At 40.7% G+C, this 24,278-nt stretch overlaps 1 protein-coding gene across 7 annotated transcripts in view; it reads left to right on the top strand.

Annotated features, from left to right (window-relative positions):
* Window positions 1–24,278, top strand: part of GABRA5 (gamma-aminobutyric acid type A receptor subunit alpha5) — an 83,002-nt gene that overhangs the window by 8,719 nt on the left and 50,005 nt on the right. For 4 of the 7 annotated variants that reach the window (XM_025982261.2, XM_025982262.2, XM_072737029.1 and 1 more), the window contains 3 exons: window positions 7,426–7,547; window positions 10,109–10,176; window positions 10,290–10,510. In XM_025982261.2, the coding sequence (XP_025838046.1) occupies window positions 7,426–7,547; window positions 10,109–10,176; window positions 10,290–10,510 (411 nt within the window). Of the gene's footprint in view, window positions 1–6,195; window positions 6,374–7,425; window positions 7,548–10,108; window positions 10,177–10,289; window positions 10,511–24,278 lie in introns of all 7 variants that reach the window. The other 3 variants (XM_072737026.1, XM_072737028.1, XM_072737027.1) reach the window with 1 other exon arrangement.

Here is a 24,278-nt window from a genome sequence, read left to right as displayed (position 1 = left end):
AAGGGGAAGATTGGTAGGAGGCATAATCAGAGAGTCAGTGGGGAGGGGAGAGGGGCCAGATCATGAAAGTCCTTGTAGACCATGCTAAATAGTACAGGAAGAGCAGTTGGTTATTATTTTGTAGGTCAAAGAGGGTCTTTGACTGGGTTTAAGTAGGAAACCTGAAAACATGATGGGTTCCGTTGCCTATTATTAAGCTGCAGAAGACAGTGGGATAAAAAGTTTTAGCAAAAATTTTGAGTGCAGTTATGGACATATTAAGCCTGGTTAGATATCCACGTGTCCAGACAGGCTGTTGGATGTAGAGATCCAGAGGTCAGAAAAAGATGGGGCCTGGAAACATGAATTTCAAGTCTTTCATCTATGGGAGGTACTTAAAGCCATTAGATTGGATGAGTCCCATTAGAGATTGAGTGTAAACCAAAGAAAGGTCTTCAACTGTGCTCTAAGTTTAGGAAGGCAAGGGGGTGAGGGCAAGCAAGAGGAGGAGGCCAGTGAAGATAGGATGAACAAAGAGGATAGCATCCTGAGGCCAGGTGGAGGAAGTGTTGTAAGAAGGGAGATGTGGTCAGGTGAGGACTGAGACTTGATCGTTGGACTTGGCAGTAGCCTTCAGAAGTGAGGCTTCATTAGGATGCAGGCAATGAAAACCAGACTGGAGTGGGTCCAAGAGAAGAGAAGAGAGGCAGCTGAGATTTCTAGTGTAGACAACTCTTCAGTAGATTTTGAGAAAAGTGGCAAAGAATGGAACAATAACGAGAAGGGAAAATACGGTGAATGAGAAATGTCTTAAAGACCTTATGTTATTGCAGATGTAATTACTGATGGGAATGATTAGGGAGGGAGGGAAAAATATGTGTGATAAACACCAGGATGTTTTGTGTGCAGCATAGTCACACATATGGGGTATCCAGTGTGGTTGGGGAGAGTCTAGGGAAGTGGGTATTGTCGTTAGTTGAAGGGGGTGTGGCCTGTGAGAAGGGAGGCCTGTGTTTTACCTTGTAGGCTATAGGATTCTGAGCTGGGCTGCAGTGATAGAGACAAGAGTAGAGGCTACATGAAAGATGCACCAGGGGTAGGCTGAGCACTGTGTAGGGAGCTGACAGGCAGGACTGGGCAGTGGGGCCACAGCAGTGGGAGCAAGCTAAGAGTTCTGGCATACTATTTCATGGCCATGACTTTGTCCACATGAGACACATTTCAAGTCCATGTTTCTCCCATAAAAGGGAAGAACTCTTATTTGGAAACTTGAGATTTTGTCTTTCATTACCTAGCTAGTGTTCACCATGTTTGTACTTTTCTTTTACATAGTTTTTAATTTTTTTAAGATTTTATTTATATATTTCTGAGAGACACACAAACACACACACAGAGAGAGAGAGAGAGAGAGAGGCAGAGACACAGGCAGAGGGAGAAGCAGGCTCCATGCAGGGAGCCCCAACGCGGGACTCGATCCCGGGACTCCAGGATCAGGCCCTGGGCCAAAGGCAGGCACTAAACCACTGAGCCACCCAGAGATCCCCCCCTCTTTTACATAGTTTTTTAAATGAATAATGTGGTGTGCAATGGAAATTTCAGGAAACATCACAAAATGGTGCCACCTAGAGATACTTATTTAATGAGCTGAGTGACAAGCAAATAAACTAAAGATCTATTTCTCAGAAGTAATTAAATACTGGGGAAAGAATGCAGAAAGAAATGCAACTTAGGAAGACAGAGCGACTACCACTTAAAAGCAGTCTAGTTCAGTTCCCAAAGTAAGTTCATTGCCATTATTGATCTCATTTTATGTAAGTCAAAAATGGCTGTCAACATAAGCAGAGATAACATCATGAAGAAATGTGTCACTCCCTGCCTTCAGTAGCAACATTTGTGGTAATACTCAACAGATTTTTCTAAACCCCAGGAATGATGACATAACTGCTGAACTTGTACTCTTTTTTAAATGCCAAAATAAGATGCCATCAAGCATCACCTGGTAAAATGAAGTACCTTTAAAGCTGGAATCTGCAGCATATTGTTATTACTATAATTATCATCGTTAGAAATTATAATACTGATAGATAAATAGATAAAGGTATGTTGGAATAAAATCCTTTACAGTTCCTCAAAAACTAATAACTTAGATTGAACTAATAACACAACTCCCCTTTCAGAGTAATGCATGGATTCTGCTGCAGGGTTAACTCTGTGTGGTAACTGGTTAATTTGGAGGATGGCTTGGTTGGGGTTCCCTATCCTGCCATACTCAGACTCCCTCCTTCATCCCCCCCTTCAAATATCTTGTGGAAAGCCCCATCCACCTCCACCTCTATCACCCCTGCCACGGCCTGAGTAACTGGCCTCTAGCCTTGCTCCTGCCAAGCCCATCATCCACAAAATGCCCAAGGGCCCCAAGGAAAGAAAGTGCCCTCTATTTAAATCCTTTGAAGCTCCCACTACCTTCAGCATGGACCCTAGGAGTGCAGCATGGCATGTGAAGTCCTTTATGGTTTGATGTGTGCTATTTCTCACTGACATGCATTACTTTACTTTCTTACTCTCTGCAAACATCACTGTTTCCTTTCCTGAGGCCACTGATCACAACCCCTTCACCATCCCTTTCTTTGGCTTGAGACTGGATCCCCATGCTTGAAAGCTCAGGTCAATTCTTTTCCATTAGCCCTGGACAGAGCTCCATATCTTTCCTTTGGTTTCTTAGAATGTCTTGTGTATCACATAGATACATTTACCATAGTCTATTGAAATACTCCGTGATTATGACTGATTCTTTTAGGACACAGCTGTGTCCTACAGGTTAGGGATACTATCTTTGTTCTCTTCACATACTCAGTACTCACCAAAATACCAGATATATAAGGGGTTCATATCCAAAATGCATTTGTTGAACCGAGCTGTTGGAATATGCGCTGAGCCCAAACATATACCCTCTTGAAGACATAGTGGAGGAGAGACGCTCCCTGGGGTCATTTAGAGTCACTCTGGCAGTTGGCTCACAGAGCAGCCTTTCCATTTCCAATCTAGATAGGCCTCGAGCCACCATGGCTGCACATGAGGATCACTGGGGATCTTAAAATAATACTGGTGCCTTTTTCTCCTGGATCAATTAAAGTTAAGTCTCTAGGGCCTAGAAATCAGAAAGAAGTTAATGCAGGAGTCCAGAATCAAATCCCTTGAAGAAGCCAGATGTAAGACAACAGGAAAGGGTGGGAAATTTACATAATTGCAAGAGTTTACTGTTTCCAAAGATTCTCATATTTATTTTTCTTAAACACTTCATTAAATCCATTAGTGGACCAAATTTCTTGAGCTTCTCATTCCCCCATTCCACCTCATCAGAAGTCCCTGAATGGCCCAGAACTTCAAATCTGATGAAGTAGCATTGCATAGGTTTTTGAGAAGCCCTTCCATACCTCTCCATGTCCATCCATGTCCCTGCCCACTGCACAATTTTCAGGTTAGAATATAGGGCCCGCTGGCCTAATTTCCTTAGTTTTCAAGCTTAAAAAATCATTGTAAGAGTTTAAGTTTAGTTATCAAGTCCTTGTGTCTTTTGTATGGACCGACATTTGAGCAAGGAAATCTAAGGATGTTTTAATATGGATGGTCGGTTCTACATTTCCCTTATGATTCCCTTTCTGGAACATCAGTAATGTGACAATGTTGGAACTATTTGCATGGACAAAATGTAATGGTTCATATTTTAAGAGAACCAAGTTAATTAATCCTAATGCTGAAGGGTCAGCCACCAAATTTTTCAAGTGTTTTTGATATGTCCAAGACTGTTGTAATAATGGGGAACTGGCCCCAGCTCAAAAAATCCACTCCCCCAGAGAGCTGAGCCTTTAGTTTATCCTTGAAGCAATTGTGTACTCACAGTTGACCTAAGGATCAGCAGAGCTTCTTGGTTATAGTCAATACAGTTAAGAAAAACTGAATTGGAATGCTGGCAAGCTCGAGCTTGCCTTCTGAACCTAAATGGAATGAGTCTTCAAAGAGATGAGGGCATCTTCTATTTCCACCTGGAGGCCTCATAGATATAACTGCATTATTGCTCACTGATGGCATAGCCTAGAGTTTTTGTATTGTTTTGTTTTTCGAGTAGTTTCAACTAACCAAAGTGGAACAAAACAAGCTAAAGTTACTCTGTACCTTAGAAACAGTCCTTAAAGATTATGCACCCTGAGAGAGGCACAAGTAAGTTTGCCAAACATCTGTGAGATTCTCCTGTGTGCAGGCATATCACATGCATTCTGTGAAAAGGGAAGGGCCTTCCTATTCATGGCTTTGGAAGTGTTGCTTTTCATAAACATGCTGCAAACTAACCATTTTTGTGATCCCAGAAGGCCTCCCAGTTGTTACTGAGAGGAAACTGCAACTCCTGCCCTGACAAGCATTTTCAGAGATTCTTTTAGAATTTATTTCCTTACCTCCTAGGTCCTAACTTCAGTAAATACAGAGAAGTCACAGCAAATCTCCAGCCATGACCTCTATTGTGAATAAGCCCACAAATAACTATAAGACGCACTTATGGCAGAACAGGACAGATACTGAAATTCCTCCAAAGAAAGTGAAATGATGTGTGAAGGGGTATAAATATATCCCCTCCCTTTAAAAAGTTTTTTTGGTCAATAAATAGAAGGTGAGATTTGGAATTCTTTAGCATGGCATCCTATTGCATTGCTATTGGCAATTATTTTGATTTTGTGAAATAGGATTCAGAGCCAGATAGGATGGCATTTGTTTATACTGTGGTGAAGTAGAGCACCCAAGGGCCAAGGGAAGCAGTGGTCATGAAGATGACCCCAACAAGTACACAGTGTCTGGAACATCTTGAGAGGTCAGTTATGTAGTCAAGGTTTGTCTTCCAACAGCCAAGCCTGTTTGGATCAAATGTAATTTAAGAACATTTTATAACAGATAATAAATAGCTTAGGAAAATATGCTTGAAACATTGATATGTTTTTTTCTTTTATTTTTTCTTATTCATAGTGATATTATTTTTTAATTAAACATTTTTGAAATAGTAAAATGTATTGATACAATACATTTATATATTGCAATATGATTACCCTTGTAGTCTTAGCTAACACCTCCATCATGTCATTTGTGGAGACAACATTTTTTGTGGTGACATTTAAGAGTTGAATTTTTGGGCAGCCCAGGTGGCTCAGCAGTTTAATGCCTGCCTTCAGCCCAGGCTATGTTCCTGGAGACCCAGGATCGAGTCCCACGTCAGGCTCTCTGCATGGAGCCTGCTGCTCTTTCTGCCTGCTTCTCCCTCTGCCTGCATCTCTGCCTCTCTCTGTCTCTCTCTGTGTCTCTCATGAATAAATAAATAAAATCTTAAAAAAAAAAGACTTGAATTTTTAGCAATTTTGAAGTTTATAATACAGTACTATTGACTATAATCTTTATACTGCACATTAGATCTCCAGAACTTATTCATCTTCTAGTTGCAAGTTTGTACCCTTTAAAGAACATCCCCAGAATTCCCACCCCTAGCTGCTGATAACTGCCATTCTACTCTGTTTCTGGAAGTTTGTCTTTTTAGACTATACAAGAAAGTGATATGCTTTTTCTACTAGGGTACATGCTCTCCCCTCTATTCTAAGTCAAACAGCCAGCAAAGACCCCTACCCCCCCAACTGGGCATAGCCTAGAATTGAAAAACCAAACCTACTGATAAGGTTATGAACACCATAAGAAGTCGACAGTGAGGCCCGACTAAGTTTGAGCAGTTTACTCAACTGGGCAAGTAAAAAATGTCACAGTTTCTTTTTCTCATAAACCCAGAGGACAGCATAAAGTCTTTTGTCCTGGTATTAGGTCTGTGAGGCTGAGTACTTCATCATTCTAAAGTGTGAAACTTCAGTGGATGTCAGAAAAAAGGGAATTTAATATTTTTAAACACTAAGTCAAGGAATAAAAAAATGGTGTCTGTGGGCTGCATACAAACAGGACTCTTTAGCTCGTTAGAGTTTCAGCTACATGCTTAATGATGATGTGAGAATTAGATCAAAAGAACTTTGTACTCTCTCATTCAAAAGGAAATAGCTTTAGAGCAGTAAAGAATTGATCTGTTTAGATGCGATCAATACAAATGGCTGAGTTTCAGGAAGTAGGTGGGGCAGGCATACATCGGTTCTGCCCTCAGCATCCAACTGCTGATGGTAGGTCTCACTCTCATTTCAGACAATTTATGGAAAAGAAATTGCCATAAGTAGAGCTGGGGCACCGTAGCAGGCACTTCAGGGAAGTTCCAGGGATCTCCTCTTCTTCTCCCAAGTGCCGAGGGCGCTAACTTCACAGCCAGATTGCAGCTGCATAAATTCTACTTGAAGCAGAGCCATATGTGTTGGTCAAGTTCTTGGTAATTCCAAACATCTTGCTTTTTGCAACATTTGAAAGCAGCCGTAGAAACCTGTGGTGGACTCCATGTTCTTCAGGTGTATTACCATCCCCTAGACTTAAGACTTTCTTTCCCTCCCGAATAACTTCCTCAGTTTGTCCACATATGCTCAGGGCAGTTTCTCATTTCCATCTGCTCCAGATCATCTCCATAAACTTTTGGTGCTTGGATCTCTGCACTGAATTAGACAGACTAGGACTGTTCTTGTTTTATCTTTGAACGTTTAGCTTGCTCTTCTTGGGGCTTTACTATGAGTGTGACATGCTGGGTCATTCAGAATACTCTGCTTCCTGAGTACCTGATCTGAGGTGATACTGAGTAAACCCTAATCAGGGTTTTCAGACTGGTCTTTATAATTCATGATGGCCTCTGGGTCATGCTTTGGCTGGAGCTGAATGTACCAGCAATAAGCAGTGCTGATGAGTATGGAAGCCCAAAGACATTTCACAAACTTGATAGTTTCTATCACTGTATGCTCTAATTCTGGCATAATGATCACAGCACAAATACTCCCAATTAGGGCTGCACTGAAATTGAAGGATACTTTTCAAATTATCTTTCAAAATGCATAGTTTTTGAACATCCTCCCCAGACCCCACTGCTCACTGCAGGTGATTCATTAACAATATGAAGACTTGGGCTTCCTGTGTTTAAACAAAACTTCTGAAATGCCCTAAGAGTGGATTGTGCTCTGGTAGTCTATGTGTGATGGTTAATGTTTTAAAAAATGGCTATAATCTTAAATATAAACTGCTCCTCAGAATCAGGGAAGGATGGAATTTAAGCCTGAAATTAGGTTGATTGATGACCAGCCCAGAGCCAGCACAATCTCTGGAAATTCAAGAATCAGGGCTTATCTATGAAAAACAATAGCCTAGCTTAGTAGCAGAGATTGTTTTCAGGTGCTCTCCCTCCAAGACAAGTCATCCTATTATTTCTGGTTTCTATATTTTGAGAAGAATTTATAAAAAATACTTAATGAAAATTTGAATTCTTGTTTCTCTGTTAAAAAGCTTTGCACAAATGCCAACCAGTTCAGTAAAAGATGAGACCAATGACAACATCACAATATTTACCAGGATCTTGGATGGGCTTTTGGATGGCTATGACAACAGACTGCGGCCTGGCCTTGGAGGTGAGTAGGTTCTCCTCAGCTGCAGCCCACTAGGTCTGTGCTTAAACTCAGTCTCAAGCTCACATCTGCTGTGATTCGGACAAGTCAGTAAAAAGCTTCCTTGCCAGGAGTTTGAACTGATGGTTGTTGCAAAGTCTTGTGCATCTTTTATTGTCATTTCCCAGGTACAAGAAGCTGGGGGGTGTGGTCTCTCTGCAAACTCCCTTTTCCTCAGATCATCCATCCATTCTGCTTAGGGAAGAACCAGTTCTTAGGTATTACTAAAGCCAAGTTTACTTTATGCTAAAAAATAATGTATAATCAACTTCCTGCTCTATTTCTCAAGATTTTATTTATTTATTTATTAGAGAGAGAGAGAGAGAGAGAGATCATATCATGAACGGGGGAGAAGGGTAAGGGGAGAAGCAGACATTGGGCTGAGCAGGGAGCCCGATGCAGGATTCAGTCCTGGGACCGTGGAATCACGACCTGAGCTGATGGCAGATGCTTCACCCACTGAGCCACCCAGGCACCAAATTCCTACCCTTACATTGGTGCAAATTCTTTCCACAATTCATGCAATTGTTCTTTACATTTTTGTATGTTTAATTTTTTTCACTGGGACCATAATTTTTGTATTTACCTTAACCCCATGGAAATTGATAAAAAAAAAAAAAAAAAAAAGAAGTGGATAGCAAAATGTGCTTTCGGGGCACAATTAGAACAGCTTAATATTGTGGTGAGACTCCTGTGCTGTTTCCAGGCATGTGCCGTGTTCTTAGCCAGCCAGGTGCCCCTATGTTGTGCATTTGTTAAGTTAGAAATGTGGCCATATATACAAAGTACATTTTTAAAGAATGAATCTGTTGTCTCCTGCATAATTCAATTTCAAAAAATCCCCTACAGCTAATTAGCTTGGAAACCTTACGTTCAGACCTCTGAATATTGCTGTGATTGTAACAAGGTAAGCAGCACATACAGGCATTTACTGGACCAGAAACCTGGCACAGGCAGCAACTTGTATCCTCTGGCAAGTGAGATGCTAATTCTTTCCCCTCCTCCCTGCCCCTCACTGCACCCCAATTTAGATGTGCTGCATTTGAACTTGCTCCATTAGGTAAGTTAGAGACACTCTAGCCAACTACATTCTTAGAGGAAAAAGCAGTTCTTTTCCATTATTGCATTTTTAACATTATTCCATTATTGCACTTAAAGCATGAATTGACATTCTCTACCTTTTTAGCAAGACAAGTCCAAAAAGCCTCCTTGACATTGTCTTACTCCGCCCTCTGAATTATGCTCCTGGGCCTCCTATATCCAGCAGCCCCTGTCCCTCTGAATACATATACGAGGATCAAAGCATGTAGAGACCAGTGAGTGGTTGCTATATGGTACTCTCTTGTTCACCCAGCATGTGGTACACTCCTGTGGGGCAGGATCCTGAGACCACCACAGAGAGCCAGAGGGGCTGCCTACTGGGGCTGGCATCTCAGTGGGACACAGTTACTGAAAGCACCCAGCATCATCCTAACACCTGCACTCACATAAATACACACGGTGCACATATATGATTACCACACAATGAGATGTCCAGAGAAAAAAATGTCCCCATCTCCCCTTACCCCAGCTGTGATTCAGCAATGCTATCAGTGGTGTGGTGTTATTTATAGTGAACTATAGTATACTCTGAGTGTGGCCCCCATTCATGACCACAGGAGGTTCCAGGGCCTGGATGATGCCCAGGAAACACATACTGTCCCCCAATATTATTAGCTACTTTTTAGTGCTTTATAGAGTTCAATTATTGTAATTCATATAATAATAATCTGTCATGATGGAAATTTCTAACAATTTAAAAATGCAACATAAGGTGAGACACAGCTTTTTTTTTTTTTTTCTTTTTTAAGATTTTATTTATTTACTCATGACAGACACAGAGAGATGCAGAGACACAGGCAGAGGGAGAAGCAGGCTCCATGCAGGGAACCTGATGTGGGACTCCATCCTGGGTCTCTGGGATCACACCCTGGGCTGAAGGCAGCGCTAAACTGCTGGGCCACCTGGGCTACCCAGGAGGCAACTTTTTAAGCGGTCCTGTCCCAAACTACACGGTGGACACTTTTTCATATATCCTTTCCCCAGAGACCACCCAGTTTGATTAGACCTTCCTTCAGATCTTATCCCCCCATCAAAAGTGCCTACCCCTTTTAAAAGCTGCTGATTATGGGAGAGCGGGTTTCACATTGTGAGGTTGGGAGGATTGTTCCAGGCTTAGGGAGGAGGAAACTAAAGTCCACCTGAGGTCTCACAGCCAGACCCCCTCTGTTCATGACTGATCCTCATAGGTCAAGAAATACAATGAGAGCCAACATCCTTTCCTTGCACGGTGGGCATTTTATTTCTGCTCTAGTTTGGAGCAGCTTGGTTTCATTTGGTGTCTGTCAATAAACACATTATTAAATCCCTGTGATTGCCAAGAGTGAAACTGGTTACTAGACTAAGGACATGAGTACGCTGTGATGGGTGGTTCCCTGTGAGCTCCGTGCCCGGTGCCCATGCAGGAACCTGTGTCTTTGTTTCAGAACGAATCACTCAGGTGCGGACGGACATCTACGTCACCAGCTTCGGCCCAGTATCCGACACCGAGATGGTAGGTCTCAAGGCACGCCCCCCACCCCCCACATTGCTCTCAGTGGTCTCTGAGCCAACTCCCCAAGGGCCTTCTCCACTGACTTATCACTTGGTTGCCTTCCTTTGCATCAGGAATATACCATTGATGTATTTTTCCGACAAAGCTGGAAAGATGAAAGGCTTCGGTTTAAAGGGCCCATGCAGCGCCTCCCTCTCAACAATCTCCTTGCCAGCAAAATCTGGACCCCAGACACGTTCTTCCACAACGGGAAAAAGTCCATTGCCCACAACATGACCACGCCCAACAAGCTGCTGAGGCTGGAGGACGACGGCACGCTGCTCTACACCATGCGGTGAGCAGCACCTGTGCGTCAACAGGGCACAGCGCGCGTGGGGTGGGGCCCCCTGGGCAGACAGGGTGCGCGCTGGAGGTAGGGCTGGGGGGGGGTCCGGGCGGGGAAGGGGGCGGGCAGCGCCCGGGAGCGGGGGGGTGGGAATCCCCCTGCACAGACGGGGTGCGCGCTGGAGGCGGGGCTGCTGGCTGGGGGTGCATCTGTTCCGCTCTGGAGCACAGCGCAGGGCGCCCAACGCCTCCTTCCTGCCCGGGGGCCCTACAGCCTCATGGGTTCACACCTTGCTCCGTGTGTGCGAGCACGTGCGTGTTTAGGGTAGTTTTTACCTTCTGGCCCTGTCTGATGTCCATGTAGATTATTTACCCGAGCTCTGTAGGTACTTGTGTTTGCTATATATACCAACCAAATAAAGATGACTATATATCTTTTTTTGGTTCAACATAGGGAGCATCTTTGGAATAGTGACCCAGATAATGTAAGTTAGGGACATTTTATCTTATAAAAAATTTTATTTAAAAAGCCCAAAGGAGTATCCTTTTTTTTTTTTTTAATTTTTATTTATTTATGATAGTCGCACAGAGAGAGAGAGAGAGAGAGAGAGAGGCAGAGACACAGGCAGAGGGAGAAGCAGGCTCCATGCACCGGGAGCCCGATGTGGGATTCGATCCCGGGTCTCCAGGATCGCGCCCTGGGCCAAAGGCAGGCGCCAAACCACTGCGCCACCCAGGGATCCCAAGGAGTATCCTTTTTTTATTGCAGTTCTGCCTCCTTTTAAATTTAAAAAACCCATTCTTATATGCTTTGACAACATTTCAATGCTGAGGTTAAATTTTAGTATTTCTAAATTAAAATTATCCGTAGTTATTTTATAAAATTCTGAATTATTCATTGCAATTAAGTAAATCAATACATTGACTGGTGACAAAGACTCGTTTATAGCTTTTCAGTTTCCATGGTGGGCCTAAGTATTTTTGGAAAAAAATTTTTTTCGTTCAGAAAAAAAAAAAAGCCATAAAGCTAAGTTAAAAATTTTTTTAAATGACATGTATTTGTACAGTCATTATTGGGATTTCTCTCTCCACCTTACGTAAAATTCTTCGCAATAAACTTTATATTTGAAAGAAGTAATCATAGTGGAAATAACATTGATGCTGTCATCTTCTGAGGCTGCATGTGCTAACATAAGTTCTAAGGAATGTTTTGACACATTGCATCCCAAACCTGTTTGACAATAGATCTCGATTTTTCTTAAAATAGCCCAGTAAGGATTCTGATAAAAGAGCCTCTGTCTTATCATTTTGATAAATGAGCCCATACACACCTTAGCATTTTACTATGTCTCACTCTTTCCTTTTCCCTATGTTGGTCTTGAACATATTTTACCCATGGATAGAAACATGAGTTGTGAACATCAGTGCCCTGGGACAGCACCTTCTCCATGCAGAGAAGTATACTGAAAGGCTACAAAATATCTCAAGTGTTGAAAATTCATCCTTGGTCATCATTCTTGTAAAAGGGAATCTGTGCAGTGAATCCAAAGGTACTTTGGAAACAGAGAGCAGGCATGGAAAGTTCCAGGTCTTGGAAGGTGCTGTTTGGCATGAATGATTGGATGCCATTAATGTGGGGGCACCATGTGAGCTTGCTGTGTGCCTTCTTTCTATTCATAGAATAAAAGTACCCCTAGTCCCCACAGACTATTGACCTTGATTCACACCTGGTTTCTATCACTGAAAGAGTGTATTTAGGCCTAAGACAGTGGGATGCTTTAATCTTGGTGCATGATTGCTTGAACAGCATTAGGTAGGCCCCTTGTTTAGAAGGGGAAGGGGTGGCAGAGGGGCCGCTTACTGAGTGTCTATGTACCTGGCAACTTCACAAACACAGGATTCTTGCATTTTCAGACAGCCTGGCCACTATGTGATGTCATTTTCATTAACCAACAAAGATAATGAGGCTCAGAGAGGTTTGGTAATCAACCCAATGTCATACAGGTAGTGAGAAAGGCAGCAGAAATTTGAATTCGGGTCTAAGCAATTTCCTTGCTTAATCCATCACACTAGAAAATTGGAGGATGCAGCATTACTAGACATATACTAGCTTTTTTCTTATTCTTGTCGTACAAATGTCATGCCCAGAAGGAAGATGGTGAGAACCAGAGTAACTTGTTGGCAGTTATTTTTTCCTTGTTTATGCAGAGGAAGTCTGCTAATGATTTGCAAAGTTGATAATGAGTTTTCTCTTTTGGTCATACACATTTGGAAAGTGCACATACTTCCACTTGAAAGTGTTAAGAGTTTCAATGTGGTAGAGCTATAGCTATAATTTGATAGCATTTTACCTGTTGATTTAGCAAAGACGGAGTGATAGGACTAATTGGACAGCCATTGATGTCTCAGCACCAGCACCCTGTCATTGTTAAACAGTTAAACAGTCTTTCTGTTTAGCACTTCTGTCCAGCCTTGCAAAAGCAATGATATGCTTAGATCTCGTAATTCCCATGTAATGTCCTTAAGGAAATAATTAGGAATATAGACTAAGCTTTATGCACAGAGATTTCTATTATGTTACTTATAATACCAAACATTGGAAGAAATCTTAAAAATTCACATTTTCCAACAAAAACTGCATTTTTACATTTTTTTTTTTGAGAGAGTGCTTATGTGGGAGCAAGGCGGGGCAGAGGGAGAGGGAGAGCAAATCTTAAATAGGCTCCATGCCCAACACAGAGCCTGATCTCACCACCCTGAGGTCGTGACCTGAGCTGAAACCAAGAGTTGAACTCTTAACTGACAGAGCCAGCCAGGAGCCCCTATTTTTACATTTTTATTCAGACTTTGGAGGTAGTGAAAAAGATGAAATATGAAAGTGTAGAAGAGCATTCATGTGATGCACTGAGATAAATGTCTACTAAAGTGCCATTACCAACTTCTAAAAAGTAACTCCATAAAGATTATGGTACATAGATGGGGTTTATTTATGTAAAAATCCCACCATGCGCCAGAGATCATTTAAAGTAGCATTCAAAGATACACACAGTTCTTAAGATGGAATTCTTTAAATAGGTGATTTTAAAGACACCAAGGGAAAATAAGCTATTGTTATCATTTGCTCTCAAAATGTCTGCCAAAAATTCTTAGGTGCTTGTCTGGAAGCCATTGCCAATTTTTGTTCTGGAGAACTTTCTACCACCAATGGGTCATCTGCTTATAGGATGTAAAGATAAAAATCATCAGCTGCTCAGGATAATTCCATAGAGAGCAACACACATTTCCGGTTGGACCCTCAAGGAGAGAACACTTCTAGACTACCGAACAATTTGTTGAGGACAATCTTTCAACTAACAGAGTGATACATTTTACAGATTGTCCCTAGGTTGTGCTTTGGACATTAGACAGGCGGCCAGGAAACGTCAAAGGGAACCTCAACACAGCCATCTCCCGGGCCTTCCCTTGCAGGGCTGGAGAGAGGAGATGCAGAGCCCAGAGCTTCACATCTGTCCATCTAGGGACCAAAGGACTCATCCTTCTCACCAGCCTTGCTAATTGTTCTTTCCCCTGGGTAGAACTTGTGGTTGTCATCATGTAGCAGTGGGTCCCAATTCCACACCGGGACAAGCCCATGCAGTATAGAATGAGCACATCTCTCAGGAAGCATGTCAAATCTGATGATCCATTTTCCTTTATGAATATGTGAGCTGGGAAACAATGTCCTCCTCTCATCTCTCTGTTCCCCACATCTTTTAATAGTGCAAACTCTTGTAAGACACACAGTGAGGACCACTTTAGGGCATATTCCCCTGGTCTTTGAGCCTCTAGCAGAAGAGCAAGTCTCTTTTAGTTTCTTGTGTAGAAAACCACGATAGGTAAGAAAGAGCTTACTAGAAGGCAGACTGTACTAGTACCACACAGTTCTACCTATATCAGAAACCCTGGCTGCCATTCTATCCAAGACCATCTTGGAAAAGGCCTGTAATAGAGACATCCAGGCAAATATTTTACAGTGCAGACTGTTGGGCCATTGGGGGTCATAGGATGCACTGCATGTAGTGAAAGCACTGGACAGAGTCATTCACTGAATACCACTTCACATTCTCACTTTTACACAAAATGTATTTGAATTGCTATTTTTATTTGATAAAGGCATATTTTTGTATAACTTTTATAAACAATTTTATTATATGTTTCTTTTTTGGCTTCATCTTTTTTAATTTTTATTATTATTTTTTTACATATTTTTAATTGGAGTTCAATTTGCCAACATATAGCATACCCAGTGCTCATCCCATCAAGTGCCCCCCTCAATGCTCGTCACCCAGTCACCCCCACCCCCCGCCCACCTCCCTTTCCACCACCCCTTGTTCATTTCCTTGTTCATTTCATTTCTCACTTCCTGAGAGTTAGGAGTCTCTCATGTTGTCTCCCTCTCTGATATTTCCTACTCATTTTTTCTCCTTTCCCCTTTATTCCCTTTCCCTGTTTTTTATATTCCCCAAATGAATGAGACCATATAATGTTTGTCCTTCTCTAATTGACTTATTTCACTCAGCATAATACCCTCCAGTTCCATCCATGTCAAAGCAAATGGTGGGTATTTGTCGTTTTATATGTGTCTTTAAACACTACTCTAAATGCATTTTAAAATGGCAAACACATCTCTTCACTTAAAAAAAAAAAAAAAAAACACTGTTCGGGAATCCTTGGGTGGCTCAGTGGTTTGGCACCTGCCTTTGGCCCAGGGCATGATCCTGGAGTCCCGGGATCTAGTCCCACATCAGGCTCCCAGCATGGAGCTTGCTTCTCCCTCTGCCTGTGTCTCCGCCTCTCTTTCTCTCTCTCTGATATACATAAATAAAATCTTTAAAAAAAAAAACACTTTCCTACCAAGCAAGTACAGAACTTTTAAATTTAATTATTACAATTATTTTTAAACACTTCTTTACATGCATCATGGGAAATCTATCATCTATTCCCTGAAATAACATTCTTCTCAAAGTTTCCTGCACATACAGATCTCATCAGCATCTTTATTAAATGTGTTTTTAGCACCTGTGTTAATAGAAAGGTGTATCTTTATCAGTGCTTACACTCCTTTTAGATTTTCATCAGTGGAAAGCACTGCTTTGCATTGAGACACTATGATGCAGTAAAAAGCATGTGCTTAGGATTAGGTTTACTTAAGCTCAAATTCTGACTCAGTCTCTTAGTAGTCATGAGTTCTTGGTCATTTTTAGATGACAAAGAGCCATTTTTAGATGGTTAGAGCCATTTTTGTCATTGTTTTTCATTTCTTTTCTTCCTGAGCAGTATAGCTGTAGGTTCTGAGAATGTTTGAAAACTGGTAGTATATACACTTATTCCCGGAATGGCCACTGGAAGGCAGCATAGTCACATTTTTGCATAGTCATTGGCAGCATCAGTTCAAGTTATAACTTGAAGGAAGCTATATGTATATTATACATGTTTGACTTGTGGATAACATATTTAAAGGAAATTATACATTTACAGGTAGAAGTTTTTAATGGCACTGATAGGTATTTGTACCCCTATATACACATACAAGCAACGATGTATCTGTATTTATACACACATACACACACACCAGTGTCTAGATAAAAATGATTTTTGTGATACCAACAGATGTGCTAGCTGAATCATGCAGTATTTAAGATAACATTTATGTTAATGACAAGGATTAAAATATGAATTAAAAGTGTAAGACATGGAAAATCAGCAAGTATGGAATACAACTATGATAACACTCAGACCAAAGAGAATCACTGTTAGTAATTTGGGGTGTATCGTGTACGTGTGTGTGTAGGCACAAGTGCACACCTATGTATATGAGTGTATGTCTGCACATATACTCTCTTATAGGTTTTGAGTGGTCTCACTCTCTGAAAACTGTTCTGTAAGTGTCTTTTATAATTTAAAATATATTGAGAACTTCCCCCCCATCATTAAACATCATTCTGAAACTTAATGGTCCATCACATTCCATCATATGGATATCCCGTCATTATATGGTGTTTTAACAAAAATTCATTTCATTTTCATTTTCTCTGTCATAAACAACATTGCCATGCAAATTTGTAATTATATTTTTGGGATAAATTCCAAGAGCTGGCCAAAAGAGAGGTCTTTTGATACCCACTTCCAAGTTGTTCTCTAGAAAAACTAGCAATTTCCCTTTTTCCAACAGTGGGAGAGGAGATCCTCTCTATCACTTCTTCCTTCACACATTATACACAAAGATAAAGATAGACTGTTGCCCCTTTTTGCTACACAAGATGTGATTAACACCAATGTCCAAAAATTGACTCATCCTGAGATTTCTAATAATGTAGGCTTGCTTCTTTCCCTTTGGGAAATGACTCCCACAGAACAGTATGTGCACTGTCTTGGCTGAGAATGGTATTAATTTGGGGACCAGCATCCTGACCTGCACACCACTGCTCTGATCTCCATCATTCCATCAGACACACATCCACAATCTCCCTCAGTTTCCTCAGCCACCAAAAACTGAGACTTCCCTAAGATTTCTTCCTGATGTTTTCTGCTCTCCATCAGTCTGTTGCACACTGGCTCACCTCTGGGTCCTCTGTATTTTGTGGCACCCTGAGTAATCTCATTCCCTGCACTTGGCGCCTGGGCTGGCCCTCGAGAGGAACATCCTGCATGTTTATGCAGGGACAGTGATGATAGAAGCACGACACTGCCATCTCTTACTGTAGGCCCTGCTGCTTCTCACACCTTAGTTTGAGGGATTGAGATAGGGGACCTGCAGAATTTCTCTTTCACAAACATGTTCAGTGCATAGGTTTCTGCCAAATTATAAAGATTCGAGTTGATATTTGGCTAACAATCTGTACTTGTGAGATACAAGTGAGGACATTTTAATACATATTTCTTGCATATTTTGGTTTGAAACATGGCTGAAATTATCTTGGGTCAATTCAATCTGGTCAGTCTGGACTTTTAACTGCCAGGAACACATTTCATGAAGGACCACCTCATCCTTTGCAAATGGGCCATCTCCAGGACATTTTTGTATTCTGAGGTCAGGACCCCATGGAGGCTGTCAGACACTCTCTCCTACTGAGAGAGAATCCAGGCTCCTTATGCAGCCCTTCATTTTTCTGTCCAGGCAGGGACCTTCTTGGAAATGAGCCACCTGCAAGCTCAGGGCCACGTCTTCAAAAGGTTGGAGGTGACAATTGCAGGCTCTGGGTGGAAAGTCCCAGGCAGCTGCTGGCTAGGGCCTTGGCTCCAGGCCCCCAGCCCCAGGCCCCCAACCTCCCAAAGGTAATGTCTGAAAAGAAAGAAACACTTAAGCTGGTCTGCTAATTACTTTTCAAAAACGTATGTGGCCTTCATTATGTGCTGGGTACTTCAGAAACATAAGCTCATAATGCACTAAGATATTAGTACCATCATTACACCAGTTGAGGACAGATGAGGAATTAGACTATCACTAAAGCCCAAATGCCAATTCCACCTGCCTATATCTATTTTAATATAATATCTAAGAAATGTACAATAGGAAACTGCACTCCTTTCTGCCAACACGTGTGAAAATAAGGTCCACCAGGTGGTGCTATGTCAGTTTAGGCTAAAGTTCCTGAATGCGCTGCTGCTCCATCAGATTCAAGGAAAGCACTGGTTTCAAAAAACACTTTCAGGGAAAATAAACTGTTGCATCTCTGGGCTGTGTTCCCATAAAAATGCAGTTGGTATGTCTGCAACAGATCTGAGGATGCTCAGAACCAAGAAATCTATCCTTAGCTCCACAGTTCCCTAATGTGTAATCAACTTGAATCTCTCACCAAGCCATTGGGTCACCAGGGTGCTGACTTACTTTCAAGGAGATGCTAAGAAAGTTCTTCCCTCCCCTCATTTGGAAAAAAGTGAATAACCATCCTTCCTATTATCAACTAAGATGATGGTTAACCAATGCGGATATTGGTTTCATATCTCATCCCTCTTTATGCTCAGAGTTTGAGATGATCCATAAATATTAGCCAAGTATCTTGAGTAGTATTAAATTAAAAGGAGTCATTGTCTTGGTAATGTGGCCAATGAAGTGAAGATTTCTGTATTTACCCTGAAAATAATTAGGAATTTGCTGATGGGTATGGAAATGAAGGAAAAGTGGTGCTTAATGGAAAAGATGGAAAAAGTGGCAGAGTTCTCCACACTTAAAATATTTCTCAAGTGACCTGGAGTCACAAGTTTTTTGTTTTTTTTCTTCCTATAATATCTTTTGTCCAATACAGTAACCTACAGACACATATGGCATGTTAAATAAAATTTGAAACTCTGTTCCTTAGTCATATTAGTGTATGTCAGGAGGACAATGGCTAGATGTGGAATGGCTTCAGTATTGGACAGAACAGAGATAGGACATTTAGGTTATCACAGAAAGTTCCATTCCAATCAGCCTGGTTTAAGAGCAACAACAACAACAACAAAATGAGTGGTCGTCTTTATCCACTGGCCCTGATCATAGCTGCAACACACAGCATATCAGCCAATACGGTTGAAGAAAAGACAATGGTCTGAGGCTGAGAATCCTCAGATTTAAATAACATTTAAAATAGTTTAAGGATAGTTAAAGCATTTATGCTACAATCTTTTACTTATATATTTATTTTTCAGCTTTTCTGAGATATAATTGGTATATAACACAGTGTAAGTGCACAGCATGTTGATTTGATGCACTTATATACTGCAAAATTATTGTCATACCACATAACTACCTTTGTTTTTGTTGAGAACATTTAAGACCTACTCTCTTAGCAACTTTCAAGAATATAATACAGTATTAAAGTAATCATGATGCTGCACATCAGAGTCCCAGAACTTACTCATCTGACAAGTTTATACCCTTGTCCAAATCTTCCCATGTCCCGCACCAGCCAGCCCCTGGCAATCACCAATCTACTCTGTATTTCTATGAATTCAGATTTTTTAGATTCTACATGTAAGTAGAATCATATAGTATTTGTCTCTGACTTATGTCATGTAGCATAGTGCCCTCAAAGTTCATTTATGATTACCACAAATGGCAGGATTTCCATTTTTCTCATGGGTGAATAATATTCCATTTTATAAATATACCACATTTTCTTTATCCATTTATCCATAGAAGGGCACTTAGATTCCTTCCATGTCTTGCCTATTGTGACTAATGCTGCACTGAATGTGGAAGTGCAGATGTCTCTTCGAGATCTTAGTTTTATTTCCTTTGGATCTGTACTGAGAAGTGTGATTGCGGGATCATATGGCAGTTCTCTTTTTAATTTTTTTTAAAGATTTTTATTTATTTATTTATTCATGAGAGACACACAGAGAGAGGCAGAGGGAGAAGCAGGCTTCATGCAGGAAGCCCAATGTGGGACTGGATCCTGGGACCCCGGGATCATGCCCTGAGCCAAGGCAGACGCTCAACCACTGAGCCACCCAGACATCCCTATTTTTAATGTTTTTTGAGGAATCTCCATACTGTTTCCATTGTGGCTGTACCAATTTGCATTCCCACTTACAGTGTACAAGTCATTATAACAGGTGTAAGCTGACATTTCATTGTGGTTTTGATTTTCATTTTCCTGGTAATTAGCGATGTCGAGTACCTTTTCATGTATCTGTTAACCATTTATATGTCTTCTTTGGAAAAACATCTTTTCAGTGCCCTGGCACACTTAAAAATCTGACTTTTTTTTTTTTTTGGTATTGAATTCTATGAGACTATTCTCCTAATGTGATTGTTTGGCTCCTTTGTCAAACATTACTTAATGTATACATGAGGATTTATTGCTGAGCTCTTGATTCTGTTCCATTGGTCTATGTGTTTATGTTTCATTGGTCTATGTGTTTTTATTTAAGTCAGGTTACCAGACTGCTTTGATTGCTACAGCTTTACAGTATAGTTGAAACCTGGAAATATGATCTTCCAGCTCTGTTCTTTCTCAGAAGAAGAAAGCTATTTAGGATCTTTGGTGGGTTCCATATAAATTTTAGGATTTTATTTCTATCTCTGTGAACAATACCATTAGAATCTGATAGGGGTTATATTGACTCTACAGATGCTTTGAGAAATATGGATGTTTTAACAAGGTTGATTCTTCTGATCCATAAACACAGGACGTGTGTTTGTTTGTATTTTCTTCATTTGATTTCTTTCATCAAAGTCATGTAGTTTTTAGCATACAGATCTGTTAACCTCTTTAGTTAAATTTATTTTTAAGACATTTATTGTTTCTGGATACTATTGTAAATGGAATTGCTTTCTTTATTTCATTTTCAAATAACTCATTGTTAGTGTAGAGAAGCACAGCTAATTGCTGTATGTTGATGTTGTTTCCTGCAACTTTACTGAATCTATTAATTAGTTCTAACAGTTTCTTGGTTGAGTCTTTAGGATTCTGTCTTTATAAGATCATATCATCTGCAAACAAAGAGGAATTTTGCTTCCTTAATTCCAATTTGGATACCTTTTGTTTCTTTTCCTTAACTGATTTCTCTGGCCATTACTCCATACTATGTAATAGGAAAGGTGAAAAAGTGAACACTTCTTCACTGATCTTGACTTCTTCCTGATCTTAGAGAAAAAGCATTCAGACTTTCACCATTGAGTATAATGTTAGCTGAGTGCTTGTTATATGTCTTCTTTATGTTATGTTCCTTTTATACCAAATTTGTTCAGTATTTCTAGCATGAAAGTCAGTTGCATTTTGTCAAATTTTCCACATCTATTGAGATAATCATATAATTTTTATGTTTTATTCTATTAATGTGGTGTTTCATATTTATTACCTTGTGATGTTGAAACATCCTTGAATCCCAGGAATAAATCCTGAATATCATGTTGTACAGACTTTCTTTTTTCAGTTTTTTTTAATTTATTTTTTATTGGTGTTCAATTTGCCAACATATAGAATAACACCCAGTGCTCATCCCATCAAGTGCGCCCTCAGTGCCCGTCACCCAGTCACCCCCATTCCTCACCCACCTCCCCTTCCACCACCCCTAGTTCGTTTCCCACAGTTAGGAGTCTCTCATGTTCTGTCTCCCTTTCTGATATTTCCTACCAATTTCTTCTCCCGTCCCTTCTATTCCCTTTCATAATTATTTATATTCCCCAAATGAATGAGAACATACAATGTTTGTCCTTCTCCGATTGACTCATTTCACTCAGCATAGTACCCTCCAGTTCCATCCACGTTGAAGCAAATGGTGGGTATTTGTCATTTCTAATGGCTGAGTAATACTCCATTGTATACATAAACCACATCTTCTTTATCCATTCATCTTTCGATGGATACTGAGGCTACATCCACAGTTTGGCTATTGTGGACATTGCTGCTAGAAACATCGGGGTGCAGGTGTCCTGGGGTTTCATTGCATCTGTATCTTTGGGGTATATCCCCAGCAGTACAATTGCTGGGTCCTAGGGCAGGTCTATTTTTAACTCTTTGAGGAACCTCCACACCCTTTTCCAGAGTAGCTGCACCAGTTCACATTCCCACCAGCAGTGCAAGAGGATTCCCCTTTCTCCACACCCTCTCCAACATTTGTTGTTTCCTGTCTTGTTAATTTTCCCCATTCTCACTGGTGTGAGGTGGTATCTCATTGTGGTTTTGATTTGTATTTCCCTGATGGCCAGTGATGTGGAGCATTTACTCATCTGCTTGTTGGCCATATCTGTGTCTTCCTCTCTGAGATTTCTGTTCATGTCTTTTGCCCATTTCATGATTGGATTGTTTGTTTCTTTGCTGTTGAGTTTAATAAGTTTTTTATACATCTTGGATACTAGCCCTTTATCTGATACATCATTTGCAAATATCTTCTCCCATTCTGTATGCTGTCTTTTAGCTTTGTTGACTGTTTCTTTTGCTGTGCAAAAGCTTCTTATCTTGATTAAGTCCCAATAGTTCATTTTTGCTTTTGTTTCTCTTGCCTTCATGGATGTATCTTGCAAGAAGTTACTGTGGCCAAGTTCAAAAAGGATGTTGCCTGTGTTCTCCTCTAGGATTTTGATGGAATATTGTCTCACATTCAGATCTTTCATCCATTTTGAGTTTATCTTTGTGTGTAGTGTAAGAGAGTGGTCTAGTTTCATTCTTCTGCACGTGGCTGTCCAATTTTCTCAGCACCATTTATTGAAGAGTCTGTCTTTTTTCCAGTGTATAGTCTTTCCTGTTTTGTCGAATATTAGTTGACCGTAAAGTTGAGGGTCCACTTCTGGATTCTCTATTCTGTTCCATTGATCTATGTGTCTGTTTTTGTGCCAGTACGACACTGTCTTGATGACCACAGCTTTGTAGTACAACCTGAAATCTGGCATTGTGATGCCCCCCGCTATGGTTTTCTTTTTTAATATTCCCCTGGCTATTCGGGGTCTTTTCTGATTCCACACAAATCTTAAGATGATTTGTTCCAACTCTCTGAAGAAAGTTCATGGTATTTTGATAGGAATTGCATTAAACGTGTAAATTGCCCTGGGTAGCATTGACATTTTCACAATATTAATTCTTCCAATCCATGAGCATGGAATATTTTTCCATCTCTTTGTGTCTTCCTCAATTTCTTTCAGAAGTGTTCTGTAGTTTTGAGGGTATAGATCCTTTACCTCTTTGGTAAGGTTTATTCCTAGGTATCTTATGCTTTTGGGTGCAATTGTAAATGGGATTGACTCCTTAATTTCCCTTTCTTCAGTCTCATTCTTAGTGAATAGAAATGCCACTGACTTCCGGGCATTGATTTTGTATCCTGCCGCACTGCCAAATTGCTGTATGATTTCTAGCAATCTTGGGGTGGATTCTTTTGGGTTTTCTATGTAGAATATCATGTCATCTGCGAAGAGGGAGAGTTTGACTTCTTCTTTGCCAATTTGAATGCCTTTTCTTTCTTTTTCTTGTCTGATTGCTGAGGCTAGGACTTCTAGTACTATGTTGAATAGGAGTGGTGAGAGTGGACATCCCTGTCTTGTTCCTGATCTTAGGGGAAAGGCTACCAGTGCTTCCCCACTGAGAATGATATTTGCTGTGGGCTTTTCGTAGATGGCGTTTAAGATGCTGCAGATTGTTCCCTCTATCCCTACACTCTGAAGAGTTTTGATCAGGAATGGATGCTGTATTTTGTCAAATGCTTTACTGAATCTACTTTGAGGACCATACGGTTTTTGTTTTTTCTCTTGCTGATATGATGAATCACATTGATTGTTTTATGAGTGTTGAACCAGCCTTGCATCCCGGGGATAAATCCCACTTGGTCATGGCGAATAATCTTCTTAATGTATTGTTGGATCCAATTGGCTAGTATCTCGTCGAGAATTTTTGCATCCATGTTCATCAGGGATATTGGTTTATAATTCTCCTTTTTTGGTGGGGTCTTTGGTCTTGGAATTGAAGTGGAGAGGTCTGCTGTTAATCTAATATTTCTCCCCATAAAAGTTAGAGATTTCTTGTCTCTTGCTGCTTTAAGGATCTTCTTTTTATCTTTGGAATTTGCAAGCTTCACTATTAAATGTCAAGGTGTTGAGCAGTTTTTATTGATTTTAAGGGGGATCTCTCTATTTCCTGGATCTGAATGCCTGTTTCCCTCCCCAGATTAGGAAAGTTTTCAGCTATGATTTGTTCAAATACATATTCTGGACCTCTGTCCCTTTTAGTGCCCTCGGGAACCCCAATTAAACGTAGATTTTTCTTCCTGTGGCTGTCACTTATTTCCCCTATCCTATCCTCATGATCTTTTGTTTATCTCTTTTT

The sequence above is a fragment of the Vulpes vulpes genome, chromosome 14 (genome assembly GCF_048418805.1).
Source record: "Vulpes vulpes isolate BD-2025 chromosome 14, VulVul3, whole genome shotgun sequence".
In the NCBI taxonomy this organism is placed as follows: Eukaryota; Metazoa; Chordata; class Mammalia; order Carnivora; family Canidae; genus Vulpes; species Vulpes vulpes.
This window is presented reverse-complemented; position numbering and strand designations above follow the sequence as displayed.